This window comes from Bubalus bubalis, chromosome 2 (genome assembly GCF_019923935.1).
Source record: "Bubalus bubalis isolate 160015118507 breed Murrah chromosome 2, NDDB_SH_1, whole genome shotgun sequence".
Taxonomy (NCBI): Eukaryota; Metazoa; Chordata; class Mammalia; order Artiodactyla; family Bovidae; genus Bubalus; species Bubalus bubalis.
In genome coordinates, this window is record NC_059158.1 from 179,163,523 (window position 1) to 179,189,837 (window position 26,315).

The following is a 26,315-nucleotide window of genomic DNA, read 5'->3' on the forward strand; positions in this document are numbered from 1 at the left end:
AAATTCTTTTCTCATTTAGGTTGTTACATTACATTGAGCAGATTTCCCTGAGCTATGCAGTAGGTCCTTGTTGCTTACCCATTTTAGATATAGCAGTGTGTACATGTCCATCCCAAACTCCCTAACTGTCCCTTTCCCCCTGGTAACCATAACTTTGTTTTTGAAGTCTGTGAGTCTGTTTTGTAAATAAGTTCATTTGTATCTTTTTTTTTTTTTTTTTTTTGGCTTTAAGATTCCACATATAATTAACAGTATTTATTTGTCTTACTGAGAGGGTAACAGGCAGGAAGGCCATGGGTCTCCAAATGGAGGAAATAGGCAGCAAGTGTCAGACATTTATCTCTCTCTTAAGCGACAGGAGGAAACTACAAGTGTTAGATTTTTTCCCCTTCTCTATACAAATTTAAAAAGAGGTATTGTTGTAGCCACACGTTCCGGGAAACAAACTCACTCAGAAGGACAATGCAGATAGTGGAGTACAGTTTATTACACCAGCGGGCCCAAGGCAGAGTCTTCTCTTAGCCAAGGACCCCGACCAGTTTTTGTGAAAACTTTATATACCCTAAGTGTACTTGCTCAAACCCACTTCCCCAAATTCCTTGAAGTTAGTCTGGACAAGGTAAAAGAGAGATATGATCAAAGTTAACCCATGATTCATGTGTCACAAGACTAGATAAACAGTGGATATTTATCAATAGGCCTGTGGTCATATCCCTATAAACATAATAGAATTTACCACTTTGTTCTGTTACAGAGATAATTAGCATATTCTTTTAGGCAACAAGAGTCCAAGTACAAGTCCTGAGGCTTCTTTATCCGGAGGTCTGGTTTTCCACTGGTATGCCATTTCAAAAGACACCAGGCACAAAGTTCAGACTCCATTGGGAGGGTGACTATGTGTGTAGCCTAATGTTCACAGCCTGGCCTAAGATGGAATCCAGCTCTGTCTGTTTCCTCCTTCAGTATCTTTTAAAATTCTGTGTTGCCATGAGGACGCCTGGTTACACCAGAACTTCAGTTCAGTTCAGTCACTCAGTCATGTCCAACTCTTTGTAACCCCATGGACTGCAGCATGCCAGGCCTCCCTGTCCATCACCGACTCCTGGAGTTTACTCAAACTCATGTCCATTGAGTCGGTGATGCCATCCAACCATCTCATCTTCTGTCGTCCCCTTCTCCTCTGCCTTCAATCTTTCCAGCATCAGGGTCTTTTCTAATGAGTCAACTCTTCCCATGAGGTGGCCAAAGTACTGGAGTTTCAGCTTTAGCATCATTCTTTCCAAAGAAATCCCAGGGCTGATCTCCTTCAGAATGGACTGGTTGGATCTCCTTGCAGTCCAAGGGACTCTCAAGAGTCTTCTCCAACACCACAGTTCAAAAGCATCAGTTCTTCAGCGCTCAGCTTTCTTTATAGTCCATCTCTCACAGAACTTAACTTTTCTCAAACCTTGAGCTAACCCATGCTTTTTTCTTGTGGAAATGTTTGTCTTAAGCTATGTTAATGACTATGTATTTACTCTAGACTCTGTCTTCTAGTTGGTACCGCCTAAGACTCAGAACCAGTTTGTTTTACTCATGCAAATATCCTCTTAAGTTACGTTCATGAGGCTGTATTTGCTTGGAAACCTGCCTTTCTTCAAGATTCCTGTCAATCATGTTATGGCCCCGACAACTCACCCTGTGGTGATGTTATCTCAAAATGCATGTTGTCGGTGAGGGGCCTGGTGCCATTCTCTGAGTTTTGAGACATTTCCTTTCTCTAATTAGCAGACTGCTAGTAGCTATATAACTTCCGGCTAAGGACTAGCAGGGGGGCACTCTTTCTGCCCCCTTTTGATGTCTATGTCCGAAGCTTTCTCTATCTCTTTTATACTTTAATAAAACTTTATTACACAAAAGCTTTGAGCGATCAAGCCTCGTCACTGGCCCCGGATTGAGCTCTTCTCCTCCAGAGGCCAAGAATCCTGGTGTCGTTCACGGCTCAGCAACAACCTTTCCTTACTTCACTCAGTCCATCCATGATGCTACAAATGTCTGCCCTAGGGTTTTCATCTGTGCTGTGCTCTGTGGCTGTTCCCTCTGCTTGGAATATTTCCTGTTCTGTGCCTCTCTTCTTCTCCCCGCCTTTAGTCTTTTGCCTGGCTAATTCCAAATTACCTTCAGGGTCTTAGTTTTGGTGTCACCTTCTTAGGGACACCTACCCTGACATGCTTTCATAAGACAATCTGTACTTCTCAGTACTTAACATAATTGTAATGAATTAATTATTTATGTGATTATTCTTTAACATATGTCTTTTTTACTAGATTGTAAGCTCCATGAAGGCAGAGACCATGTCTGTCTTCTATCTTTCCCGATGTCTAGGGCAGTACCTGGAAAACAGTAGTTTCCCAATAAATATTTATGTTTTGCTAGCTTCCATACATTCAGCAGATTTCTGTTGAGCACCTGCTCTGTGCCAGTTTCTTGGCATGAAAAAAAGGTGGGACATATAGAAATAAAACAAATCAAGGAATTTTCATCCACTAGAGGAGACTGCATCTAGATGTACATAATTATAGTCTATGGCAGGAAGTGGAGAGCAGATGTAGAGATGAGAAGGACAGCAAGATGGTTTTCAATGTTGCTTTCTTATTCAGTAAATTTAGTACCTGCCATGTGTGAGGGCCTATGCTGTGGCTGGGTGTTCAGTAGTGAATAAGATAGAGCCCCTGCTTTCAGATTGTAGTCTAGTGGAGAAAAGGAGCTGAGAAATACTCTTTCCTAAGCTCACAGGTATTTTCTTGAGAGAACAGGTGAGCGTATGACTTTAGCGTGGTCTTTTTGGTCTAAGACTCTGTCTTGAGGCTTCACATCTAAATAGACTTGGGTGAATCAATTATAAATACTCTTCATTAACTGTAGTGAAATTCCAAGAAAAAAAGGCAGGGAGGTAAAGGGACATGGTTTCCTCTCATTGTATCTGTGGTTAATTCAGGATCTGAAATCCTTCTCATGGGTCACAGACTTGTGACTTTCCATCCCAGGGAGACGTGTGTATTTTTAAATATTACCAAACCATTTGTAATGTGCCCCTGTCTAACATAACATGTTTGGTCTTGTGAGGTAGGTGGGTGGAAGAATATTTTACAGATGAGCAAACCAACTCTGAAAGGCGGACTTGCTCAAGATTACAGTCTGAACTGGGGAGGGATCAGAAATCTCTAGCTCTTAAATGCTGTTCATTGCCTCCCCAAGAGAAGTGAGAGAAGGTGAAAAGAAATTTAAGTAACTGACCTTCCTGAATCAGTTAGGGTACAGGCAAGTTGTATTTAATAGAAAAACTCAAACAATAGTGACCTAAATAATATAAAGTTTATTTTTTGCTCAGATAAAGTAAAACTAGACAGAGCTAATATGGTAGTTCTATAAAGTAAAAAACCAGACTTCTTTTATAATCTTGCTCTGCGTGTGTGGCTTCTGCTTCTAAGAATATCTCATGACCCAGGGAGGTTGCTTAGCTCTAGCCAATACATCCACAGTCCATGCTGTAGGAAGGGAAAACGCCCCTGAAAGTTCTATATAACACAACTGCTTACATACCATTGACTAGAGCTGCCCTGTCCATTTTGGTAACTTCTGGCCACATGTGTCTATTGAATATTTGAAGTATGACTGGTCCAAACTGAGATATGCTATAAGCATAAAACACACACTAGGTTTCAAAGACTTCATATGAAAAAAAAAAAAAGATAGTGCAATAAAATATTTTGTTAATTTAAAAATCTTGATTATATGTTGAAATGATAATGTTTTAGCTATATTGGGTTATTAACCATCCAAGCTGATGCTTCTTCCTGGAAGACTTTACCAGAGCCTTTAAAAGATATTGTCTAAAGAGACTCTGGGGCACAGAGCACAGGTTTTGGAGTCAAAAAGCCCCAGCGTAAAGTTTGACTCTACCACTTACTTAGTTGTGTAACCTGGGGCAGATACTTGGCCTATTGTGAAAAGAGCTCTTATCATAGAAAGTACTCATCAAGGACTCACTGTTATTTTATATATATATATATATATATACACACACACACACATATATACCATTTTATAAATTTACCATTCTCATTCATACAATGAAATGTTACATGGCTTTTAAAAAAAATCACACCACAGGAAAATATGAACTGGCATAAGAAGACATTCATACTGTTTTGCTAAATGAAAAAAAAGGCCACAAAATAGCTTATATTAAATAATAACTTTTTTTTAATGCATTTTAAAAGAACTGGAAGGACAAACATCAAAATATCCAAAAAATTCTGTTTCTTTTCACTATTTAAAATATATCTACTAGAAAATTTTAAATCACTTAGAGTAGCATTACATTCCTGTTGCTGGACTAGAACTTAGTCACATAGACAAACCTGGCTACAGAGAGGCTGGGAAATGTCATTTTGATCTATGAGAGTGTCTTCAGCTGAAAATTAGATTCTGTTATTAAGGAGGAAGGGAAAAATAGGTATTTGGAGTAGGCAATTAGCAGTGTCTGCCATATTTTTTTTTGAATGTTGGAGGACAGACCAAAGGAACCCACATGCTAAATCACAGATGCATATTTGCATGTTAAAAAGTAGCCAGATTCATTTTGATATTTGGCAAAACTAATACAATTTTGTAAAGTTTAAAAAAAAAAAAAAAAAAAAGTAGCCAGAGTGCTTGTCCTCAGGGAGCTCACCAACTAATTTGGGAGATGTACGGTATACAGAGGGCATGGCAACCCATTCCTGTACTCTTGCCTGGAGAACCCCGTGGATAGAGGAGCCTGGCAGTGTGTGGTCCATAGGGTTGCAAAGAGTAAGATGCAACTGAAGCGACTTGGCATGCAGCACGAACAATATATAGACAATAAAAAAGCAATTGTGTGGAGTAGCCAAACTGTATTGGGGTTGGGATGGGGAAGATGAATCAGTGTTTGGGGTTGCAAAACATCGTGGATCAATCTGCACATGCTCCCTGGAGGAGAACACTTGGAGCTTTGATGAGAGTTGGGGTATGCTGGCTGGGGAAAGCTCCTGAAGAAGGGCTGCTGCAAATGAAGCTTCCTCCATTCCATCGTTTGTGATGGCTACTAGCAGAGCATGGTTGGACGAGAGGCTAAGGGCAGGCCATTCTTTGATCACTTCTCTTGGTTCCTTCCTGGATCTCTAGGACAGTGTATTCAGCCTTCTGCATGGAGCTGGCTTCTCGTGGCTTTGTGGTTGCTGTACCAGAGCACAGGTGAGGATAACAGTCTAAACGAACCATCATGGGTTGGGTGCCTGCCGTCCTGGGCTTGGGTATAGGCTAGTTTCCTCTGGATATATTATTTCCAGTCCTAGTGTTAGGCAAGGTAGGGATTGTATTCGTTTTAAAACGTGAGGATGCCAGGGTTCAAAGATACTGACTAACTTTGCTGAAAGTGACACAACTAAATTGGGGTTCAAACCCAGGTCAGTCCCCCAAATCCCCATGTTTTTCTACTCTCCTAAGTATGCCCCCTGTCTTCCCATTTAGCTAGAGGATAAGCTAGAATGGCTTGGCTGAAAAGGAGGATTTGGTAAAGGGGAAAATAAGTCCCTGGGGGCATGTGTATTGCAGGGATGGGTCAGCTGCGGCCACCTGTTTCTGCAAGCAGATCCCAGAGGAGAACCAGCCTGACAATGAGGCCCTGGAGGAGGAATGGATCCCCCACCGTCAAATTGAGGAAGGGGAGAAGGAATTCTATGTTCGGAACTACCAGGTAGGCTTATGCCAATAGGGAGGGAGAGTTACTAAGCCTGTCTTCTGTATAAGACACTCACTAAGAAGACTTTGAACTAACTTCTTTTGAAATCTCGCTCAGAGTGGTCTTGAGCTTGTCACAGCTGAGAAATGAGCTCTTAATCAAAACTCTTAACAATTGCAAGTGACAGAAACCCAACTCAAGCTTGTTCCACAAAAAGGAGAATTGGTTGGTTTACATAGCAGACTGTAGGAAGGACAGGACCACTGGAATCACCGTCATTTCTGTCCCCTTGCTGGTTGGTCTCATCTACTAACTGGCTTACCTTACGAGGTTGCGCATGTCCGCCCTCACCATCTAAGAGAATAGGGCTGTTTGGGGGTTGTCCCCAGTTTCTTCCCCAAGATGTAATATAAAAAATCCTGGACAGAGACTCTTAGGCTGGGGAGAAGTACCAAAATATGAAGTTCCCATCAGAAATGCATTGCTAGATATTTTTGGTGAGGGATAATCCTCAGAAGTCAAGGTTAATAGAAGTAGGGGTGGATTGAGTACTAGCAGACAAAAGCAGTAGACATATGCTATAAATGGGCAAGCAGAATCCAGTACAGGGTTGATAATAGGAACACTTTTATGTCCTTTTGTTTTCGAGATGCTTTCATATGCCACACAGTATACCCATATTATACCTCTGTTTGCCATGGGTAGGTAGGTGGGTAGAGTGAACAGCTGGGTTGACTCCATTGCGCTGTTAGGTGGGGCTGACGTGAGTGGCTATGAGGGAGCTGAGGCTTTCTCAGGATGTGGGGCCCACAGTGCTTGCTGAGATGTGGGTGGGCACAGCATCCCTGCAGTCTTCCTTGGCTCTGAGGGGGACGGAGATTCCCACTGGGAGGTTGCGCAGTATTCCACTCCCACCGGGACTGTCTCTGTTGCAGGTGCATCAGAGGGTGAGCGAGTGTGTGAGGGTGCTGAAGATCCTACAAGAGGTCACTGCTGGGCAGACCGTTCTCAACATCTTGCCTGGTGGGTTGGATCTGATGACCTTGAAGGTATGGCAGCACTTGGTATGACCGGGAACATATTTTATTCACCAAGACTTTCTTGGTTACAAATAACAGAAACCTAACTCACTAGCTTCAACCAAAAGATAATTTATTGGCTCAAATAAGTAGGAAGACCAGAGGCAGACTGGCTTTAGGCCAGTGGAGCTAGAGCCAGGGTCTCCAGCATTGTCATCAAAGCTCTTGGCACTGTCTCCCTTCTCCTGGCTCAGCTCCATTCTGTGTATATGGGCTTTATTCTCACCAGACTTTCTCCATCAGGCAAGAAAGGTGGTTGCTGGCATTCCAAGCCTGCATTTCAACTCAGCTGTAGATTTAAAAGGAAAAGAGACTTTTTAGCTTCCAATGTCTGGAAAGGCCATGGCTCTACTTGGGTCATATTCACATTCTGAGCCAGTCACTGTGTCAGAGGGGTAGGGTATTCTGGCTGGTCTGCCTAGGATATACACCCACTTCTGCGTTAGGGGAACCTGAGCACCAAGACTGACAGTCCCTCTGGGCCACAGGGATGAGGGAGAGATGGTTCATTCACAAAGGAAGGGCTGTGGAGCTGCAAACAAGCTCTGTTGTCTACTGCAGGCTTGTTCCTTCTTTTAAGGGAATCCTAAGAACCCCTGGGAGGAGAGAAACGGTCCCCGCTATGAAATTTGGTGCCTATAAAAGTATATTTTCCTCCCCCATCCTATCCTTTTCCCCATAATCTGAAAAGTAGCTCAACCTTTATTTAGAGAACCAAGAAAGCACATAAAAGCATGAAAGAAAACGAAACAGAATTTTTTGATGTTTGTCCTTCTAGATCTTTTAAAAAACAATAATGTTATTATTTAATATAAGCTATTTTGTGGCCTTGTTTTCATTTAGCAAAACAGTATGAATGTCTTTTTATGCCAGTTAATATTTTCCTGTGGTGTGATTTTTTTTTAATAGCCATGTAACATTCCATTGTATGAATGAGAATGGTAAATTTATAAAATGGTATGTATATATATAAAATAACAGTGAGTCCTTTATGAGTACTTTCTATGATAAGAGCTCTTTTCATACATACATACACATTGTTCTCTTTACATAGGAAGAAACCAAGGATCCAATAGTCCAAGTAACTGCCCCAGGTTGCATAGCTAAGTAAGTGGTAGAGTCAAACTTTACGCTGGGGCTTTTTGACTCCAAAACCTGTCCTCTGTGCCCCAGAGTCTCTTTAGACAATATCTTGTAAAGGTTCTGGTAAAGTCTTCCAGGAAGAAGCATCAGCATGAGGCAGGACCTGAAATCCAGAGAACTTTACCAGCGTGTGTTGTCAATTCCCACTGGAGAAGCGGGCCCAGGCACTGCAGTTCAGGCCTATGGGCCTGAAACAGGCATCGGGGGATGGCAGGCTACGTATAGCTGGATTAGTTCCGGAAGCAGCCTTTTGAGGAAATAGAGAATTAAAAAAAAAAAAAAAAGCTAAGAAGGGGATTCCCTAATGGTTCAGTGACTGCGACTCCGTGCTCCCAATGCAAGGGGCCCAGATTCGATGCCTGGTCCAGAAACTAGATCCCATGTGTCGCAACTGAGAGTCACGTGCCCCAACTAGAACGGCCTGCGTGTTGCAACTAAGACCCAGTGCAGCCCAGTAAATAAAATAAATATTTTTTTTTAAAAAGCTAAGTAAATTTTCATCTGTCAGATTGGGCAAGATCCAAAAATTGATTACTTACCCTGTTGGCAAAGCTGTGGGGAAATAAGCGCTGCTCTGTTACTGGTGTGAGTGCAGCTTGTCCCTTGCAGGGCAGTTTGGCAATAGCTGTCAACAGCACAGATGGACATAGTGTTGGACCCAGCCATTTCCAGCGCTGGGAATTGATTTTACATATCCCTGCATACTTGCGACATGATGTATGTACAAGGTTACTCATCCCAGTGTTGTTTGTTGTAACAGCAGATTGATAGTATCCTAAATGTTTACCCATAAGTGAGCACAACTGGCTTAATAGATTATGGAACAATGGATGTATTATTTTGGATAATGCTAATTGCTGTAACATCCGTGCCCAGTCGCTCAGTTGTGTCCAAGTCTTTGCGACCCCATGGACTGTATCCTGCCAGGCTCCTCTGTCCATGAGATTTTTTTCAGGCAAGAATACTGGAGTGGGTTGACATTTCCACCTCCAGGGGATCTTCCTGTCCCAGAGATCAAACCCAAGTTTCCTACAACTCCTGCATTTGCAGGCGGGTTCTTTACCACTGAGCCACTTGGAAGCAATTGCTATGACATGTAAGCCCCAAATCTCAGTGGCTTAGCGAGGCGAGATTTATTTCTCTCCCACATGAAGTCTAAAATGGGTGCTTCTGTGCAAGGACTGACTCAGGAAACCAGGCTACCTTCCTCTAATTGCTCTACTCTCTTCCACTTATGAAACCTACCTTCACCATATACATTAAACCAGGAATGGGAAAGGGTGTGGAGGTTGGTATGGAAGAGTGTTTATAGTATCCAGGACTGGAAATGGAGATAATCACTTTCACATTCTATCACAAAACCACTACCACTCACATCCAATCACAAGGCCACATCTAACTGCTGGGAAATAGAGTCTAGCTGTGTGTCCAGAAAGAAGAACAGTTTTGGTGATCACTAGTGGTCTGTAGCATGGTGAAATCAAATGTGGCTGTAAAACAGGATAAGGAAGCTCTTGATGTAGTAATATTTGTGTAAAAAAAGTAAGGTACAGTATCACTTAGGTAAAAGCGAGAACGTATATATTCATGTTTACCTGTATATGATAAGTAAGCTCTGCAAAGACACAAGAAACTCACCTGTCTGGGTAGGGAGTGGGCAACTGTGTGGAAGGGGAAGACTTTGGGATGCTCCTGATTTTAGAGTTATGTGAATATATTACCATTAAAAAAGCTGAAGAGGCCTGGACCAATCTGAAGGAATTTAGCAAAGTGGGGAGAAAAAACTTTTTTTTTTTTTTAATGTGGACCACTTTCAAAGTCTCTGTTGAATTTGTTACAACATTGTTTCTGTTTTATGTTTTGGTTTTCTGACCTGGAAGCATGTGGGAATCTTAGCTCCCCCACCAGGATTCTGCACGCCAGGCATTGGAAGGCAAAGTCTTAATCACTGGATCGCCAAGGAAGTCCCATGAAGGGGAGAATTTAGATACAAAATCTTGGGCTAGATTTTACTGAGAGCAAAGGAAGGCACAGGTTCAGGGCAGAGGCTGGACAGTGAATCCTAGAGAGATTTCCTGAGCCCTTTAGCAGGCAGCTGCAGCGGCTGTTTGTATAACCATGTCCTGAAGGCTTCTGGGGACAACCAGAAATAGGTGCATGCAGAGCTTGTTAGAGCAAGCAGACTCTGCTGGATAAAAGTCAGGACAGATATCAGAGGGAGTAGAACCTGAGATGCTTTCGGTACAAGCAGTCCTTGCTTAAGTGGAGGGGCAGGAGGAGCGCCCCCATTCTGCCCTTGATTTGGTGCATAAATCATCTCTCCTGTTGTAACACAAGGATCTAGATGAAGAGAATTCTTATTCTTTTTTTCTTGGCTGTGCTCTGTGGCTTCCAAGATCTTAGGTTCCTGACCGGGGGTTGAACCCAGGCCCTTGCAGTGAAAGTGCTGAGTCCTAACCACTGGACTGTCAGGGAATTCCTGGGAGTTCTCCTCCTTAATGTGTTCTACTGATTGGTCACATAACTTCAGTTTATTCATTTATTAATAGATATTTGAGTATCCACCTGGTCCAGATATTACAGGTGGTAAGATTATAAACATAAAGGTGAAAGACGTGGTTTTCAGAATTCCTGCCTGGAGAAGGCTGCTCAGTCCAGGGATGGCCTGAGTGGCTGCTCTCCAGTGGGCAAGAGGCGCTTAATAACGTGGTTTTGGAGGGCTCGCCCACCGTATTGTGCTTCTGTGTCATCGTCTCCCTGTTTCTTCCTCTTGCCCCGAAGAGTCTCTAAAAAAGCACCCCTGCCTTTCTGACTTGGCTTCCTTCAGGGCGGCATTGACGTGAGCCGTGTGGCTATAATGGGACATTCGTTTGGAGGGGCCACAGCTATTCTGGCCTTGGCCAAGGAGACGCAATTTAGGTGAGTTTCCCAGTGATGCTGCTGTTAGCTCCACATGCCATGCGATCATTCAGCAAGCATTATGTACCCTGCACTGTTTTGGGAGGTGGAGGTTCAGTAGTGAAGAAGAAAGCAAGGTAAACAAAGTAACAAGTAATCAGATCCCCAGCAGGCAAGTGCAAGGAAGAGAAGGAAACAGGCTGATAAGCTAGAGTATCTGGAGGCTTCCTTGCTGCTGCTGCTGCTGCTACTGCTGCTAAGTTGCTTCAGTCATGTCCAACTCTGTGTGACCCCATAGACAGCAGCCCACCAGGCTGCCCTGTCCCTGGGGGACGAACACTGGAGTGGGTTGCCGTTTCCTTCTCCAATGCATGAAAGTGAAAAGTGAAAGTGAAGTTGCTCAGTCATGTCTGACTCTTAGCGACCCCATGGACTGTAGCCTACCAGGCTCCTCCGTCATGGGATTTTCCAGGCAAGAGTATTGGAGTGGGGTGCCATTGCCTTTTCCAGAGGCTTCCTTGAGAAAGTGACAAAAGCTGAGACTTTAAGGAAAAGAAGTCAATCTACATAAAGGTCTAGAAGATCAATCTAGGCAGAAGGAACAGCTAAAGGCCCTGAGGTAGAAAAAAGCTTGCTGCATTAGTGTAGGAGGAGCATAGAGGGGGCAGGGGCAGAGAGTATGGGGGGAGCCACACAGGATGGGGAACTGTGTGATTAGGGAGATAAACCGGCCAGATCACAGGGCCTTTTGGCCAGAGTAAGGAAGTTAGATTTTATTCTAAGTGTGATGGGAAACCACTGAAAAATTTTAAGTATAGAAAAATCTTATTTACATGTAAAAACCACTCTGTGAAGAATGGGGATTTCTCCAGTGGTTCAGCAGTAAAGAAAAGAGCCTGTTATGCAGGAGATGCAGGTTCGATTCCTGGGTTAGGAAGATCCTATGGAGGAGGGCATGGCAACCCACTCCAGTATTCTTGCCTGGAGAATACCATGGACAGAGGAGCCTGGCAGGCTGCAGTCCATGGGGTCTCAAAGAGTCTGACACAACTAAATCAACTTAGCACACACGCATACATGTGAAGAGTTGGCTGTAGGACAAGACTGGAAACAAGGATTCTGGTTAGAGGGAGGTGATTTCAGAGTCAAGGTGAGAGATGAGGGATTTGCATTAGGATGGAGGAGGTGGGCTGGAGAGAAGTGATGGAGTCAGGATCGGTTTTAGAATTTTCCAGACTTAGTGATGTATGAGAAAAGGAAAGAGAGGAATCGAGGTTTTTCATTTGTGTGCCCATCATTTGAAGGGAAGATGATCATCCTTTATTGAGATGGAAGAGATCGAGGGTGGGTGGGTAGGATGCTAACCTTCGGACCTTAGTTTTGCCCTTGGTGACAGAGATTGCTGCTTGACAAACTGGCCATAACTTCAAATTGTGGCCCCAGGGTGGCTTTCCCTGACCACCCTGCCATGTATGCTCTGGGCTGACTTAGCAGCTTGTATTATTAGGGCACTAAGCTATATTTTCGGAGAAGGCAATGGCACCCCACTCCAGTACTCTTGCCTGGAAAATCCCATGGGTGGAGGAGCCTGGTAGGCTGCAGTCCATGGGGCCGCTAAGAGTCGGACACGACTGAGCAACTTCACTTTCACTTTTCCCTTTCATGCATTGGAGAAGGAAATGGCAACCCACTCCGGTGTTCTTGCCTGGAGAATCCCAGGGACAGGGGAGCCTGGTGGGCTGCCGTCTATGGGGTCACACAGAGTTGGACAGGACTGAAGTGACTTAGCAGTAGCAAGCTATATTTTGCTACCTTATGTGTTCTGTCTCCACTGCTCCCAGAGCTCCCAGAACTGTATCATTTATCTCTGGATCCACAACACAAGGCTTAAGCACAGAGTAGGTACTGGGTGAGTGGAATGAGTGAGTAATGAATGAAGTGTCATTCTGTGTGACGCAAGTCTGCTGCCTGAAAGCAGAGCCAAGAGAAGGAGGAGATCAGATCCTTGCTTTCAGAGAGTTTAAAAATTTAAAAGGATTTTTGGTGGCCTATAAAGAAAGCTGAGTGCTGAAGAATTGATGCTTTTGAACTGTGGTGTTGGAGAAGACTCTTGAGAATCCCTTGGACACCAAGGAGATCTAACCAAGCCATCCTAAAGGAAATCAGTCCTGAATATTCATTGAAAGGACTGATGCTGAAGCTGAAACTCCAATACTTTGGCCACCTGATTCGAAGAACTGACTCATTTGAAAAGACCCTGATGCTGGGAAAGATTGAAGGCGGAGGAGAAGGGGATGACAGAGGATGAGATGGTTGGATGGCATCACTGACTCGATGGACATGAGTTTGAGTAAGCCCCGGGAGTTGGTGATGGACAGGGAAGCCTGGCTTGCTGCAGTCCATTGGGTCGAAAAGAATCAGACACGACTGAGCTACTGAACTGAACTGAACTGAAAAGTGATCTCTAAAAAAGATCCTAACCGAAGGATGTGGGCCCTGGTTCCCCTTCCTGGCTTTCTGAGCCTTTGCCTCACTAAAGGGAGAACTCCACTCTCCTCTCACTACCCTAACTGTCCTTGCTTGGGTTTCTCCATGGCAGTCCCACGTGTCTGGTCTTGTTCCAGGTGTGCTGTGGCTTTGGACGCTTGGATGTTTCCTCTGGAGCATGACTTTTACCCCACGGCCCGAGGCCCTATCTTCTTTATCAATGCTGAGAAGTTCCAGACAGTGGAGACTGTCAACTTGATGAAGAAGATTTGTGACCAGCACAACCAATCCAGGATCATAACTGTCCTGTGAGTAAGCCCCAAGGTCATGCCTAATCTCCAGGGTCTGCTCCATTTTCTTCTCGGCTGTGTGGCTCCCTCTAAATTATCTGGAAGTTCTACCCATGGATAGAATGTCTAAATACCTCCTGTATCTCAAAATCTTAATACCTTTCAAATTTCATATATGTCCCTCTCCACTTAGCTCTACCTGCAGTGATTTCTTCACTAGTTGGTATGACTTTATGGCAGGATTTACCTTTTGCTTTCTGGAAAAGGAAATCGTGGGATTGTGCATTGCAGAGGAAGAGGTGTGGGTCTGGGTGGACTCCAGGAATCTCTAATCTCCTTTGGGAATCTTATTGAGTTTTTTGGAGAGTGGGGAGATAGCAGACCTATGACATTCACAAGACAAATTTTTAGAGACCTTCATGAATACCTAAATTCAGGTATCTTCCATAAACCATCTATTTTCTGCCTTAGAAAAACCACATTCTTTTCACGTCCATCATTAGCGCCATCAGATGGTTTGATTTTAGGAGCCATTTTTCACAGACAGAAGATTTTGAGTGACTTTAAGAAATGAACTTTACCTGGGAAGTGGCCTACAGCTACAGTTGAAGGGCTAAAGTCTCACTGATAAACCTCCGACTTGATCCTTCCCTGTACTTGAGCCAAATAACACACGTGCTTCAAGGAGCCCAAATCAGCAAAGCAACAAGTAACTACGTGTCATGGACCTCTGTACTCACTCAGGTGGTTGAAATGCCAGATCCGAGGGCCGGACTGCTAGAGGCCTGCTCAGTAGACCATGGCTTCTTCCCTTGCCCACATTGGCCCATGCTGTCTTCCATGGGGCCAGCCTCTCCTCTTTCATTTTGATTTCATGGCAGCAGAAAACTGCTGGAGAGTTTCCCCAAGTCATTGAGATTCAGGATAATTGTGACCTCTAGAGGGAAGCGGGGGTGAGAGCAGTTGGAAAAAGGTATGCAGGGACTGTAGATTTAACTCTTGACAACGTATTATTTCTTAAACTGAGTGCTGGATACTCAAAGTATCCATTATATTTTTCTTTATACTTTCCCATGTGCCCTAAATAATACATTTTAAAGTCAGCTTTTCTTCACCATATCAAACAGAATTTGGCATTTAGATCTTCCTTCCCTCATTGAATTGACTAGTAAATTAGTTCTGAGTAATTTAGCTCGAAATGAACCTTGTGAGAATTTCACCTTCAAATTAAGTGCATTTGATGTCAAATGACCAATTGTAATCCAGAAATCCTCTTTATAAGCACTTGCCCTAACTTTCCTGATTATTTAAAGGCAAGTTATTATTTGTTTTCTGGTTTGCTTTGTGGTGCAGTTCTGAGCTAAAGAAAGAGCTGATATGTTTTGTGAATGTTCAGAAGTCATGGGGTAAAAGCCAAGGGGTGATAGTTCATAATAACATGGGAGTGGCAGGGCCTCCAGACCTTACCTCCTTGCCCTGACCCCTCTGCAGCTGACTCTGCCTTCTCCCTGCACAGCCAGGCCTTGTGGTCTCAGAGTTGAGGCAGCTTTGCAGCCAGGCTCACCTGCTTTCAAACCTTAGCTCTGTCTCTTACTAACTGTGTGAACTTGGGTAGACCATTTCTCTCCTTTGGTTGTTTCAAAGAGGAAAATACTTCCCTTACTAGATTGTTGTGAGAATTAAGTGAGATAATGCATGTAAAGCACCTTGCACATTGTGGGTGCTTAAATATTTGTGTGCCTTGGCTTCTAGACCCCTACCAGATATTCATTTTTCTTTTCCTCTAGTGGTTCTGTTCATCGGAGTCTAACTGACTTTGTTTTTGTGGCTGGTAACTGGATTAGTAAATTCTTCTCCAGTCACACCCGTGGAAGCTTGGACCCCTATGAAGGTCAGGAGACCGTGGTGCGGGCCATGTTGGCCTTCCTGCAGAAGCATCTTGGTAAGGAGAGAACTGGAGCTTATGGGGCAGCTGGCGGGGAGGGGTCTCTTAGATATCCTTGCACAGTAGTCTATTCTGACATGTCTTGGATCAGGGAGATTTATGGCAAAACCTGAGTGAAGGAATGGCATAGGATTCTAGAAAGAACACTTAGCTGAAATTTTGGAGATCCCGATTGTGTCTCTTACCACCTGAGTAACCTTAGCCTAGTCATTTAACTTCTCTGAGCCTCGGTTTCCTCATTGTCAATGGAACATTCACCTCGCTGTACTCTACCCGCTCTGTTCTAACTCCTTATCACTCACCTTATCTGTGTTGTGGAGGAGGTTATGACGATAGATGGGCTACATTTGTGGGTTAGGATGATGACTAATGTCATAAATCACTGGCCAGCAAATGGCCAGGCCCGTAGGGGTCTTTGGTCCAGCCTCCCACACAAGGGAGACATCCCCTCGGATCTTCTCTGCCATGTGGTCACGCAGTGTGGGGAGTACACTGCTTCGAGGGTCAGCCTGCTCCGTCCCTAGAGACTTTTAATAGTTTGAAGAACTGATATTCTAGTTAGCTGCTTTTTGGTTACAAGGACTAGAGATTCACTAATTTACCTTGAGGAAAAAGGGGAGTTTGTTTATGAGAGTACCCCTGACCAGATGGGAAGGGAAAATTTACAGGAACGGAGGTAGCTTGTAGGACTGACTTCTGTCTCTTGGGCTCAGTCTCTCTGTCTCTTCCTCCCATGATATTTCTGTTTCTCTTCACTCCAGTTTCCTCTGTACTTTCCGGGGTGCTTTTTCTCTTGTTGAGAACATCTGCTTATTTGTAGTTTCTACTTCCTCATCACTTTGGTCGGCTTGAACCACTTGCATCTTGTTCTCTCCCTCATGGTATCCCTTTCATCTTCAGCTCCTGCTGGTCACCACCACATTTTCAGGAATTTCTTAGACCAGATTCCCAAGAGAGACAGCTTGGTGGTACCAGACCATCTTTACCCGCCAAAACATATTGTAGGCCCCTGCCCAGCCTGGGCCCGGAGCTCTCTCGATCAGATGTCTCTTTTTGATCCAGTCAAAATGGAGGAGGCTACCTTACTATGCCAGGCTGACCCCTCAGCAGGTGCTGTGCAGAGGGCAGCGTCCTTCAGAAGGGAGCCATGCTGGCCTGGGATTCTAAGGCTTGACCTAAGTCTAACCTAAGACCAAGACCTGAGTCTTTGTAAATCTGCCCCACTTGCCTTGGGTATCCCCTCAAGAACCACCCTGAGAAGTCTCAGACCCCTTGCACATGACAGCTTTTTAGATATTTGAAGTCACCTCTGGTGTCCTCTGTTCATTAAGCTAAATGTTCCTGGTGCCTCCACCCTTTCCCTGTGAAATGTCCCCCTTTGAATGGGCTGTTCGTTGGTGCGCCTTTGAATGTGTGCTGCCCTGACTTGAATACAACATGCCAGATATGGTCTGGCCAGTGCCTGGTACAGTGGGACTGTTGCCTCTGTGTTCTGGACGCTAGACTTCCAGCTGGATGGCCTGAGTGTATTAACCTTTCCACCAAATGCTAAAAAAATTGGATTTGGATTGAGTTTCCTTTAAAAATGCATCTATCTTATTTTGTTATTTCTTTCTTTGGCTGAACCTTAGTTGCAGCATGCGAACTCTTAGTTGCAGCATGTGGTATCTAGTTCCCCAACCAAGGATCGAACCCAGGCCCCCTGCATTGGGAGTGTGGAGTCTGAGCCACTGGACCACCAGGGAAGTCTCTGAATCTGTCCTGTTTTGAATGTATGGACTTTTTAAATCTAAATTTGTGTTTCAGTGTTTATGCCTGTTTGTTTCATCTTGCTCATCGTGAGCCATTATACTAGCGTGAGTTTAGAGCCTTTAGGGTTAGTAGAGAAGGCAATGGCACCCCACTCCAGTACTCTTGCCTGGAAAATCCCATGGACGGAGGAGCCTAGTGGGCTGCAGTCCATGGGGTCGCTAAGAGTTGGACACAACTGAGCGACTTCACTTTCACTTTTCACTTTCATGCATTGGAGAAGGAAATGGCAACCCACTCCAGTGTTCTTGCCTGGAGAATCCCAGGGACAGGAGAGCCTGGTGGGCTGCTGTCTATGGGGTCGCACAGAGTCGGACACTACTGAAGCGACTTAGCAGCAGCAGCAGCAGAGACCTTAGAGCATCATTCTTATCACCTGGTAAGAGAATAATGGATCTGTCTCAAGATTTTAATGGGCCCTGACTACATGGTCTGCTACTCACTTTCCCTGTTTCCTCTTAGGCACCATATCATTCAGTTCAGTTCAGTTCAGTCACTCAGTCGTGTCTAACTCTTTGCAACCCCATGGACTACAGCACACTAGGCCTCTGTGTCCATCATCAACTCCTGGAGTTTATGCAAACTCATGACCATTGAGTCAGTGATGCCATCTAACCATCTCATCGTCTGTAGTCCCCTTCTCCTCCTGCCTTCAATTTTTCCCAGCATCAGGGTCTTTTCAAATGAGTCAGCTCTTCTTATCAGGTGGCCAAAGTATTGAAGTTTCAGCTTCAACATCAGTCCTTCCAATGAACATCCAGGACTGATCTCCTTTAGGATGGACTGGTTGGATCTCCTTGCAGTCCAAGGGACTCTCAAGAGTCTTCTCCAACACCACAATTCAAAAGCATCAATTCTTTGGCACTCAGCTTTCTTTATAGTCCAATTCTCACATCCATACATGACTACTGGAAATTATCTTTCTCCATCAGAGGGCAGACAGACTGAAAACCGTATCATTAGGGAAGAGCTAAAGATGACAGAGGAGGGATTTCCCTGGTGGTCCAGAGCTTAAGATGCTGTGCTTCCAGTGCAGGGGGCATGGTTTCAATCTCTGGTCTGGAAACAGATCCCACGTGACTCATGATGAGACCAATAAAAATTAAAAAAAAAAAAAATTAAAGATGACAGGGGCCCTCTCCATGGCATGATTGGATTCCATTGAGTAGCCATGTCCTCTGAACCAAGATACTCATTATTGGAGACCATCTGATGATTAGGAGAGTCTTAGACTGAGGAAGATTGTTGAGGACAGGCTTGATGCCAGTCCTTCTGCTAAACTACTTTAGTTACTTCCGCATGTATAATCCTGAAGATGGCCCTTTCCAATGAGTACTTGTATTATTAAGTTGGTTTTACAGATAAGGATAATAAAGCTTAGAGAATTTAAGTAATTTGTCAAGGTTATCTGGTTAGTAAGTGGAAAGCAAGAATTGGGACTTTCCAGGTGGCTCAGCGGTAAAGAATCTGCTTGCCAATTCAGGGGGTGTGGGTTTGATCCCTGGGCCAGGAAGATTCCCCTTGAGAAAGAAATGGCAACCCACTTAAGGATTCTTGCCTGGAAAATCCCATGGACAGAGGAAGCTGGGCTATGGGGTCGCAAAAGAGTCGGACACGACTTAGCGACTAAGCAACAAGAAAGCCAGAATGCCTGCTGGACTGTCTGATTGGAAAGCCCCGGTACTTCATGGCTGCACTGTTTTGCCAGTGGCTCCCAGGAAACTCTCGGTTTTCAGGAGACCCAGAAGACAGATCCTAACCCTGACAGGAGGGAAAGGACAGCCAGAAGAGGAGCCTCTCTAGACAAAATGATACTTGTCTTTAATGTCAGAGATGAGGAAGGCTCAGCAGGCAAGAGTCTTCTAGACAGAAGGCACAAAAGCTGGTGTGGGCCTGGTCCGTTTTGCGAAGCTGTGTTTCGTGTATCTGGCATTCAGGATAGTGGAATTGTTGGAAAACAAAGGTAGAGACGTGGGCAGAAGCCAGATCTAGAAACCCATGTATGCCTGAAATAAGTTTGAATTTTATTCCATGGACTGTGAATGCCTTTCTTGGATAAGCAGGGGATTGTCATCACTAGACTTGTGTTTGTAGTCTGACTACGTCATGGAGGATGGGTGAGATGGGACAGGTTGAGAGGGAAAGAGCCCAGGTAGGAGGCTCTTGCAGTATCCACTTTATAAGAGATAAGACGGTGGAAAAAGGCGAAGGCTCTCAGCTTGGGGTACTTAGCTTTGCAAAGAGAGAAAAGCCTTTCTCTGAAAGGCCACCACTGTTATGGGGCCATCCAGTATGTGTCGTGTGGGAAACTAAAATAGGTTGTAAGTGGCTCAGCTGAACCTCTCACCTTTCCCAAAAAATCTATCTGGGAGCTCAGCTCAGTGCTCTGTGATAAACCAGAGGGGTGGTGGGTGGGAGGGAGTCTCAAGAGGGAGGGAATATATGTATACTCAGAGCCGATTCACATTGTTGTACAGCAGAAACCAATGCAAAATTGTGAAGCAATTATGCTTAAATTAAAAAAATAAAATAAAATAGAAAACTTAAAAAAAAAAATTACCTTTGATCCTAAAAATTACCTCTGAGAGCAGCATTCTGCTGACACAGGGGTTGTGTTACCTTCTGTTAACAAGATTTGGTGTGTCATGCAGCTCCTGTTTCCACCTGCTTATCCTCCCTGCCTCACTCCTGGAAGACAATTTCACACCTTCTTCTTTCCCTTGAAACCTCTGTTACCTTCCTCCCCTATCTGGTCTCTCAGCTGATTAACTCTGTCTTCCACTTCACTCAAAATGGAAGCCATCAGTCCGTCTTCGAATCCCAACACCGCATCTCCCTACCTTCTTGCAGAGACTCAGCCTTCCATCTGGTTCCTAGAGGTTCCTAACTCAGTCGTCTTACTAGGCCAACCCCTCCACTTGCGCACTGGATTTCACCCTCTGATCTGCTCAAGAGAACTGTTGTCAACAATTTTCTTTCTCTTTACATTAGATCATCAATTTTTCCCTGTCTGCGGGCTCATTTCATGCTGAAATTTCTCTTTTAAAAATTCTGTCTTAAAAAAAAAAAAAATTCTGTCTTGACCCCATACTTTGGCCCCCAGTTACCATCCTGTTTCCCTGACCCTCATGATAGCAGAACTCCTCACACGAGTGCCTTCACTTTCTCTGATCCTTCTCTTCACTTTCTCTCTTGAGCCTACGCCTATCAGGATTTTGCATCCCACTCCTCTGTGAAACCTTCACAGTACTAAATCCAGCGGCCACCTCTCGTGCCTCATGTCACTGGAATTCTCAGCAGCTTCTAGGAGAGTTGATGAGGCCCTCTTCTATGAAGCCCTGTCTTTACTTCCAGGACTCCTTACTGCAGATTTTCTCCCATCTTAGTGTCTGCTCCTCCTCCGTCTGCCTTGCTGCTTCCAGGGCTCAGTGCTTGGACCTCTTCTCTACCTGTATCCCCCGATGCCATCTGGTCTTCTGGCTTTAAATGCCATCTCTATGCTGAAAACTCTCCAGTTTGTCTCCAGTTCGATCTTGCCCATGAGCATCAGATTTATTAATTCAACATCTCTACTTGGCATTCTAAGGGGAATCACACATAATAACAGCTTTCAACTGCAGTCTTTCCTTTCTCAGTTAATAGTAACTCCTTCCTTCGAGTTACTCAAGCCAAAGTCCCATTCTTGTCTCTTCTCTTAAACCTCCCATCTAGTCCCTCAGAAAATCCTATTGGCCCTACCTTCAGAATACAAATAGAAAGTCATCATTTGTCACCACGCCCACAGCTACCATCCTGTCCAACTCGTCTCTCACTTAAGAGTTTCCTAACTGGTCTCCCTATTGCCTCTCCTGCCTCCCCACACAGTCCTTTCTTTTTTAAGGGCTTCCCTGTTAGCTTAGCTGGTAAAAAATCCGCCTGCAATGCAGGAGACCCCAGTTTGATTCCTGGGTCTGGAAGATCCAGTGGAGAAGGGATAGGCTGCTGCTGCTGCTAAGTCACTTCAGTCGTGTCCGATTCTGTGCGACCCCATAGACGGCAGCCCACCAGGCTCCCCCGTCCCTGGGATTCTTCAGGCAAGAACACTGGAGTGGGTTGCCATTTCCTTCTCCAATGCATGAAAGGGAAAAGTGAAAGTGAAGTCACTCAGTCGTGTCCGACTCTTAGTGACCCCATGGACCGCAGCCCACCAGGGTCCCCCGTCCCTGGGATTCTCCAGGCAAGAACACTGGAGTGGGTTGCCATTTCCTTCTCCAAGGGATAGGCTACCCACTCCCTATTGCCACCCCTGTGTCCCCACACAGTCCTTTCTTTCTTTTTTAAACTATTTAATTTATTTATTTGGCTGCGTCGGGTCTTAGCTGTGGTATGTGGGGTCTTCACTGCAGTGCATGGGCTTCCAAGCTGTGGTGCTCTGGCTTAGTTGCCCCATGGTATGTGGGATCCTGGTTCCTAACCAGAAATCGAACCCATGTCCTCTGCATTGGAATGTGGGTTCTTTTTTTTTTCCCCCTCTAATAATATTTTGTATTTTGTGTCTTGAGATTTTGCATCTTAAAAAAATCATGTATTTTATTCTGGGCTGCCCTTGGTCTTCATTGCTGCATGCAGGCTTTCTCTAGTTCAGTGAGCAGGGGCTCCTCTGGCTGCAGTTCTCGGGCTTCTCATGGCGGTGGCTTCTCTCATTGCAGAGCATGGGCTGTAGGTGCATGCAGTACTCGGGCTTCTCATGGTGGCTTCTCTCGCTGCAGAGCATGGGCTCTAGGTGCATGGGCTTCGGGAGTTGTGGCCTGCAAGCCCAGCAGTTGCGGGCTGTAGAGCATGGCCTCAGTAGCTGTGGCGCACGCACGGGCTTAGTGGTTCTGAGGCATGTAGAATCTTCCTGGACCAGGGATTGAACCCATGCCCCTGCTGTGCCAGGTGGATTCTTGTTCACTGTACCACCAGGGAAGTCCTGCACATTTTAAAAAATGTTTACAATTTATTTTTGACTATGCTGGGTCTTTGCCATGCAGGCTACTCTCTAGTTGCACTGTATGGGCTTCTCTTTGTGATGGCTTCTCTTGTTGCAGAGCCTGGAGTCTAGGGCTCTCAGGTTTCAGCAGTTGCAGTACGTGGGCTCTTAGAGCACAGGCTCAGTAGTTGTGCTGCGCAGGCTTAGTTGCTCCACGGCATGTGGGATTTTCCTAGATCAGGGATCAAACCCATGCCTCCTACATTGGCAGGCGGATTCTTTACTGCTGAGCCGCCAAGGAAGCCTGGAAGGGAGATTCTTAACCACTAGACCACCAGGGAAGTCTCCACACTCCTTTCTTTATCAAGCCTTCAGAGTGATCCTTTTAGAAAGAAAGTGAAAGTCACTTGGTCGTGTCTGACACTTTGCAATCCCTGGACTATACAGGCCGTGGAATTCTCCAGGCCAGAACACTGGAGTGGGGAGCCGTTTCCTTCTCCAGGGGATCTTCCCCTGCCAGGGATCGAACCCAGGTCTCCCACGTTATAGGCGGATTCTTTACCAGCTGAGCCACCAGGGAAGCCCCCTTTTAGAAAGGAAGCCATATCTTGTCACTCCACTGCTCAGGATCCTTCAGTGGCTCCTATTTCTCTGAGAGGCAAGGTCAACGCCCAGTGTCCCTCCTGCGGCTCTTCCCCTGGCCTGCTTCCCTCTCGCTCCACAAGCCTCCACATCCCAGGCACAGTCCCGCTTCAGGCCTTTACCCTGCTGTTCCTGCTGCCTCGAATGTTCTTCCTGTGTAATCTCGTGGCTCACTGTCACCTCCTTCACTTTTTCGCTCATACCTCACCTTCCCAGGGAGGCTTACATTGACAACCCTCTTTAAAAACATTGTACCACCCCTTCCTCCCCGCAGCCCTGGCCCCCGGCCACCAGCACTGCCTCTGTCTGGCCCGCTTTTTTGCCACAGCACTGCTCGCCTTTTCATATCCTATGTAGGTTGTTTTGTTTATTGTTGTCTCTGCCTCCTAGAATGTGAACTCTGTGAGGATGAGGGTTTCTATTTGTCTGTGGCTGTATTTCTGGCATCAGGAGCAAACTGTGGCACACAGCAGTGTGCTCTGCGTTTTGTTAAGTGATGGATATGGCGCACTGCTCGTCGAGGACCTGTTCCCTGCCAGGGCCTTGGCAGGGCCTTGGGGATCTGAAGATGAGGAGAGTGGTTGCTGCCCATGTCCCAGGTTTTTGTTTGTTTTGAACAGAAACACCATTTGCCTGCTCAGCTGTGTCCTGCTCCCTCAGCCTGGGCCTTGGGCCCTGCCTGACTGTTCTCACCGTGTCATTAGCTCCATCTGCCTGTGGTCCCAGGGCCCTCTCTGGAGTCATACCTACTTTATGCTGCTTCATGATGTTCCTGTCCTGTTCTTTCTGCCCTTCGCTGAGGTGCCCATGGCTTCATATTCACTGGCTGGCTTGTGGAGGGTCTCTTGCTCAACAACATCCATGAGGCTGGAAGTGGGTTTTCCCCTTTCTCACCTGTTCTCACCCGGGTTTGAATTCTGTCTCTGCCACTTAACCAGTTGTATTGACATAGGATGAATCTGGTGGCTTCGCTGAGCCTGTTTCCTCAGCTGTAAAATTGGGCCAAGACACAGGGCTCCCCAGGTGGCGCTAGTGGTAAAGGACCTGCCTACAATGCAGGAGACTTAAGAGACGCCAAGTGCCGTCCCTGGGTCGGGAAGATCCCCTGGAGAAGGGCATGGCAGCCCACTCCAGTATTCTTGCCTGGAGAATCCCATGGACAGAGGACAGAGGAGCCTGTAGGCTACAGTCCATGGGGTCGCAAAGAGTTGGACACGACTGAAGCAACTTAGCATGCACGCAGTACTTGACACATAGCGATATTATGAAAATTAAATGAAACAATGCATGTTTAGCAAAGTTCCTGGAATGAATTGCCCTTCAGTCAATGCTCCCTTCTGTTATTATTGTCGTTACTGAGTTGTTACGGGTTAAGCAAGTTGTTTAAGAAGCACATGCAAAAAAGCGCTGAAAGAACAGTAGTTATCATTATTGCTTCCACCATCGCAACCACTATAACCAGTCACTGTAGTATCCCAGATGCTCTGTCTCTGGGATGACCCACTAAATCCATGGTAGCTACTCTTTGATCTACCTTTACAAGTTTACCTAACCTTTCTGTGTTTCTTTTTTTTCCCCATTCAGACCTGAAAGAGGACTATGACCAGTGGAACAACTTCATTGAAGGCATTGGACCATCACTAACCCCAGGGGCCCCACACCATCTGTCCAGCCTGTAGGCACAACTGGTCATCTGTGGAAGGTCCCTGAGCTGAGTTCCCGTGTGGGGCCTGCCCAGGGATACCCTTGGCCTCCTATTAGGAAGTGATTGCCATGACCCTTCTGTGTTGATTGAGAGGATATAATCACACTGCTGATTGGTAACGGGGTACTTGAATCTCAGACTTGTCGATCTTAAACTCATGTTGGGACTTGGGTCACTTACTGATGGGCAAACGGGCATTCTGAGGACTGAGCCTTAATGGTGTGGGGAACAAGCGGTGGGATGGGGCTGGGGAAGACCTAAGCCCTAAGCTGGGCACTATGAGCCCTATTAACCCAGCCAGCCAACACCCTCACCTTGGGCCAGTATGGCTTCTGCAGTGGAAGAAATGAAGCCAAAGGACAGAGGGAAAATTCCCACCATCCAGGCCTCTAGCCCAACTTGGCACTGTCTCTTCCTTGTTCTCTGCCTTTCCCTCCTCCCCAGGGCTGTTTGGTGAGTTCTGAGCACTTTGGGTGGCTTTCTAGGATCTGGACCACCATCAGATTTTTCTGTTTATTTTCAAGCCTTCTCATCGCATGAAGCATAGTCCTGGGACATTTAGTCAGGAGAAGGTATACTTGTTAGCCTATAGAAGGGGCAGATAGCATTGTCATGAGAGCACAGGGAGAGAGGCTGAGGGACAAGGGGTACCCCATAAGCTCTGGATGTCTTAGAGTCTTGCTGAAAATCTCGCTTGACAGGAAACAACACAAGTAGGTTGATGGAGAAAGTAGAATAACAGTGGCAAGTAGCCATTTGAGCAGGCCCTCACCGCGAAAGGGAGAGAGATTGGTCAGTTCGAATGCAGGAAGCCATCTCTAGAGAGAAGTCTAGAAACATTTCGGTTTCGCCTCTTACCTCAGGTATTGTGAGCCTCCAACTTGCTCAGAATCAGGGTGCTCTCATGGTCTGGCTTCTGGCTCTGAGGTCCTAACCCCAGAGTTAAGTCAAGCTGTAGACTGAATTTCCGTTTTGTCCCATTTGTAATGTGAACGATATTAATACTCATGTTTGCCTAATGATATGTTGGAGTATTTTCTATATTTAATCTTCATTACAGCAAGATGGGGAGCCATCTGGAACTAACTTTTCCTTCTGTCTTTCTTTGATTGCTTACCGCGTATGCCAGTGTGGAAAACGATCTTTAAAAGGAAAGGAAGTCTTCCTAGGGATCTAGTTCAAAACTGTCTGGGAGTATCAACCTCAGACACCCCTCTCTGCTACTCCAGACCTCTCACTTCAGTCCAAGTGGGAGACCCCAGAGGAGGCAAGAGAAAGAGGGAAATGCGACTCTCTACGACAGGTCCAAGGTCAGCGTCACCAGAGCGAGCTGGGACAGTGTCTCCCGTCTGTCAGTAGCTGTTCTTTCTCAGAGGTGAAGCACCACGTCCAGGGAGGCTGTGGACCTACCTGGGAAGCCTCTGTGGATTCCAGTGAGACGTAGCATGAGGAGGATGTCATGAAAGCCCCAGGCTCTAGATTTCTATAACCTGGTTTCCTATAGCCAGGCTCCACCACTGCTCTCTGCGTACATTTGAGCAAATTACAGTGTCTTTTTAGTCTCAGTTCCTGCATTTCTAAAATGAGGATCTGCATTATGCATACTTAGGATTAAGTGAAAGG

General features: G+C 45.5%; 1 protein-coding gene across 3 annotated transcripts in view; it reads left to right on the plus strand.

Annotated features, from left to right (window-relative positions):
• The window catches only part of PAFAH2 (platelet activating factor acetylhydrolase 2), a 36,606-nt gene extending 10,828 nt beyond the window's left edge, over window positions 1–25,778 (plus strand). For 2 of the 3 annotated variants that reach the window (XM_044938097.2, XM_044938098.2), the window contains 7 exons: window positions 5,188–5,256; window positions 5,617–5,758; window positions 6,679–6,792; window positions 10,793–10,884; window positions 13,488–13,658; window positions 15,428–15,582; window positions 24,572–25,778. In XM_044938097.2, the coding sequence (XP_044794032.1) occupies window positions 5,188–5,256; window positions 5,617–5,758; window positions 6,679–6,792; window positions 10,793–10,884; window positions 13,488–13,658; window positions 15,428–15,582; window positions 24,572–24,666 (838 nt within the window). In that variant the 3' untranslated portion in view covers window positions 24,667–25,778. The remainder of the gene's footprint in view (window positions 1–5,187; window positions 5,257–5,616; window positions 5,759–6,678; window positions 6,793–10,792; window positions 10,885–13,487; window positions 13,659–15,427; window positions 15,583–24,571) is intronic. The other variant, XM_044938099.2, reaches the window with a different exon arrangement.
• Window positions 25,779–26,315: the final 537 nt, after the last annotated feature.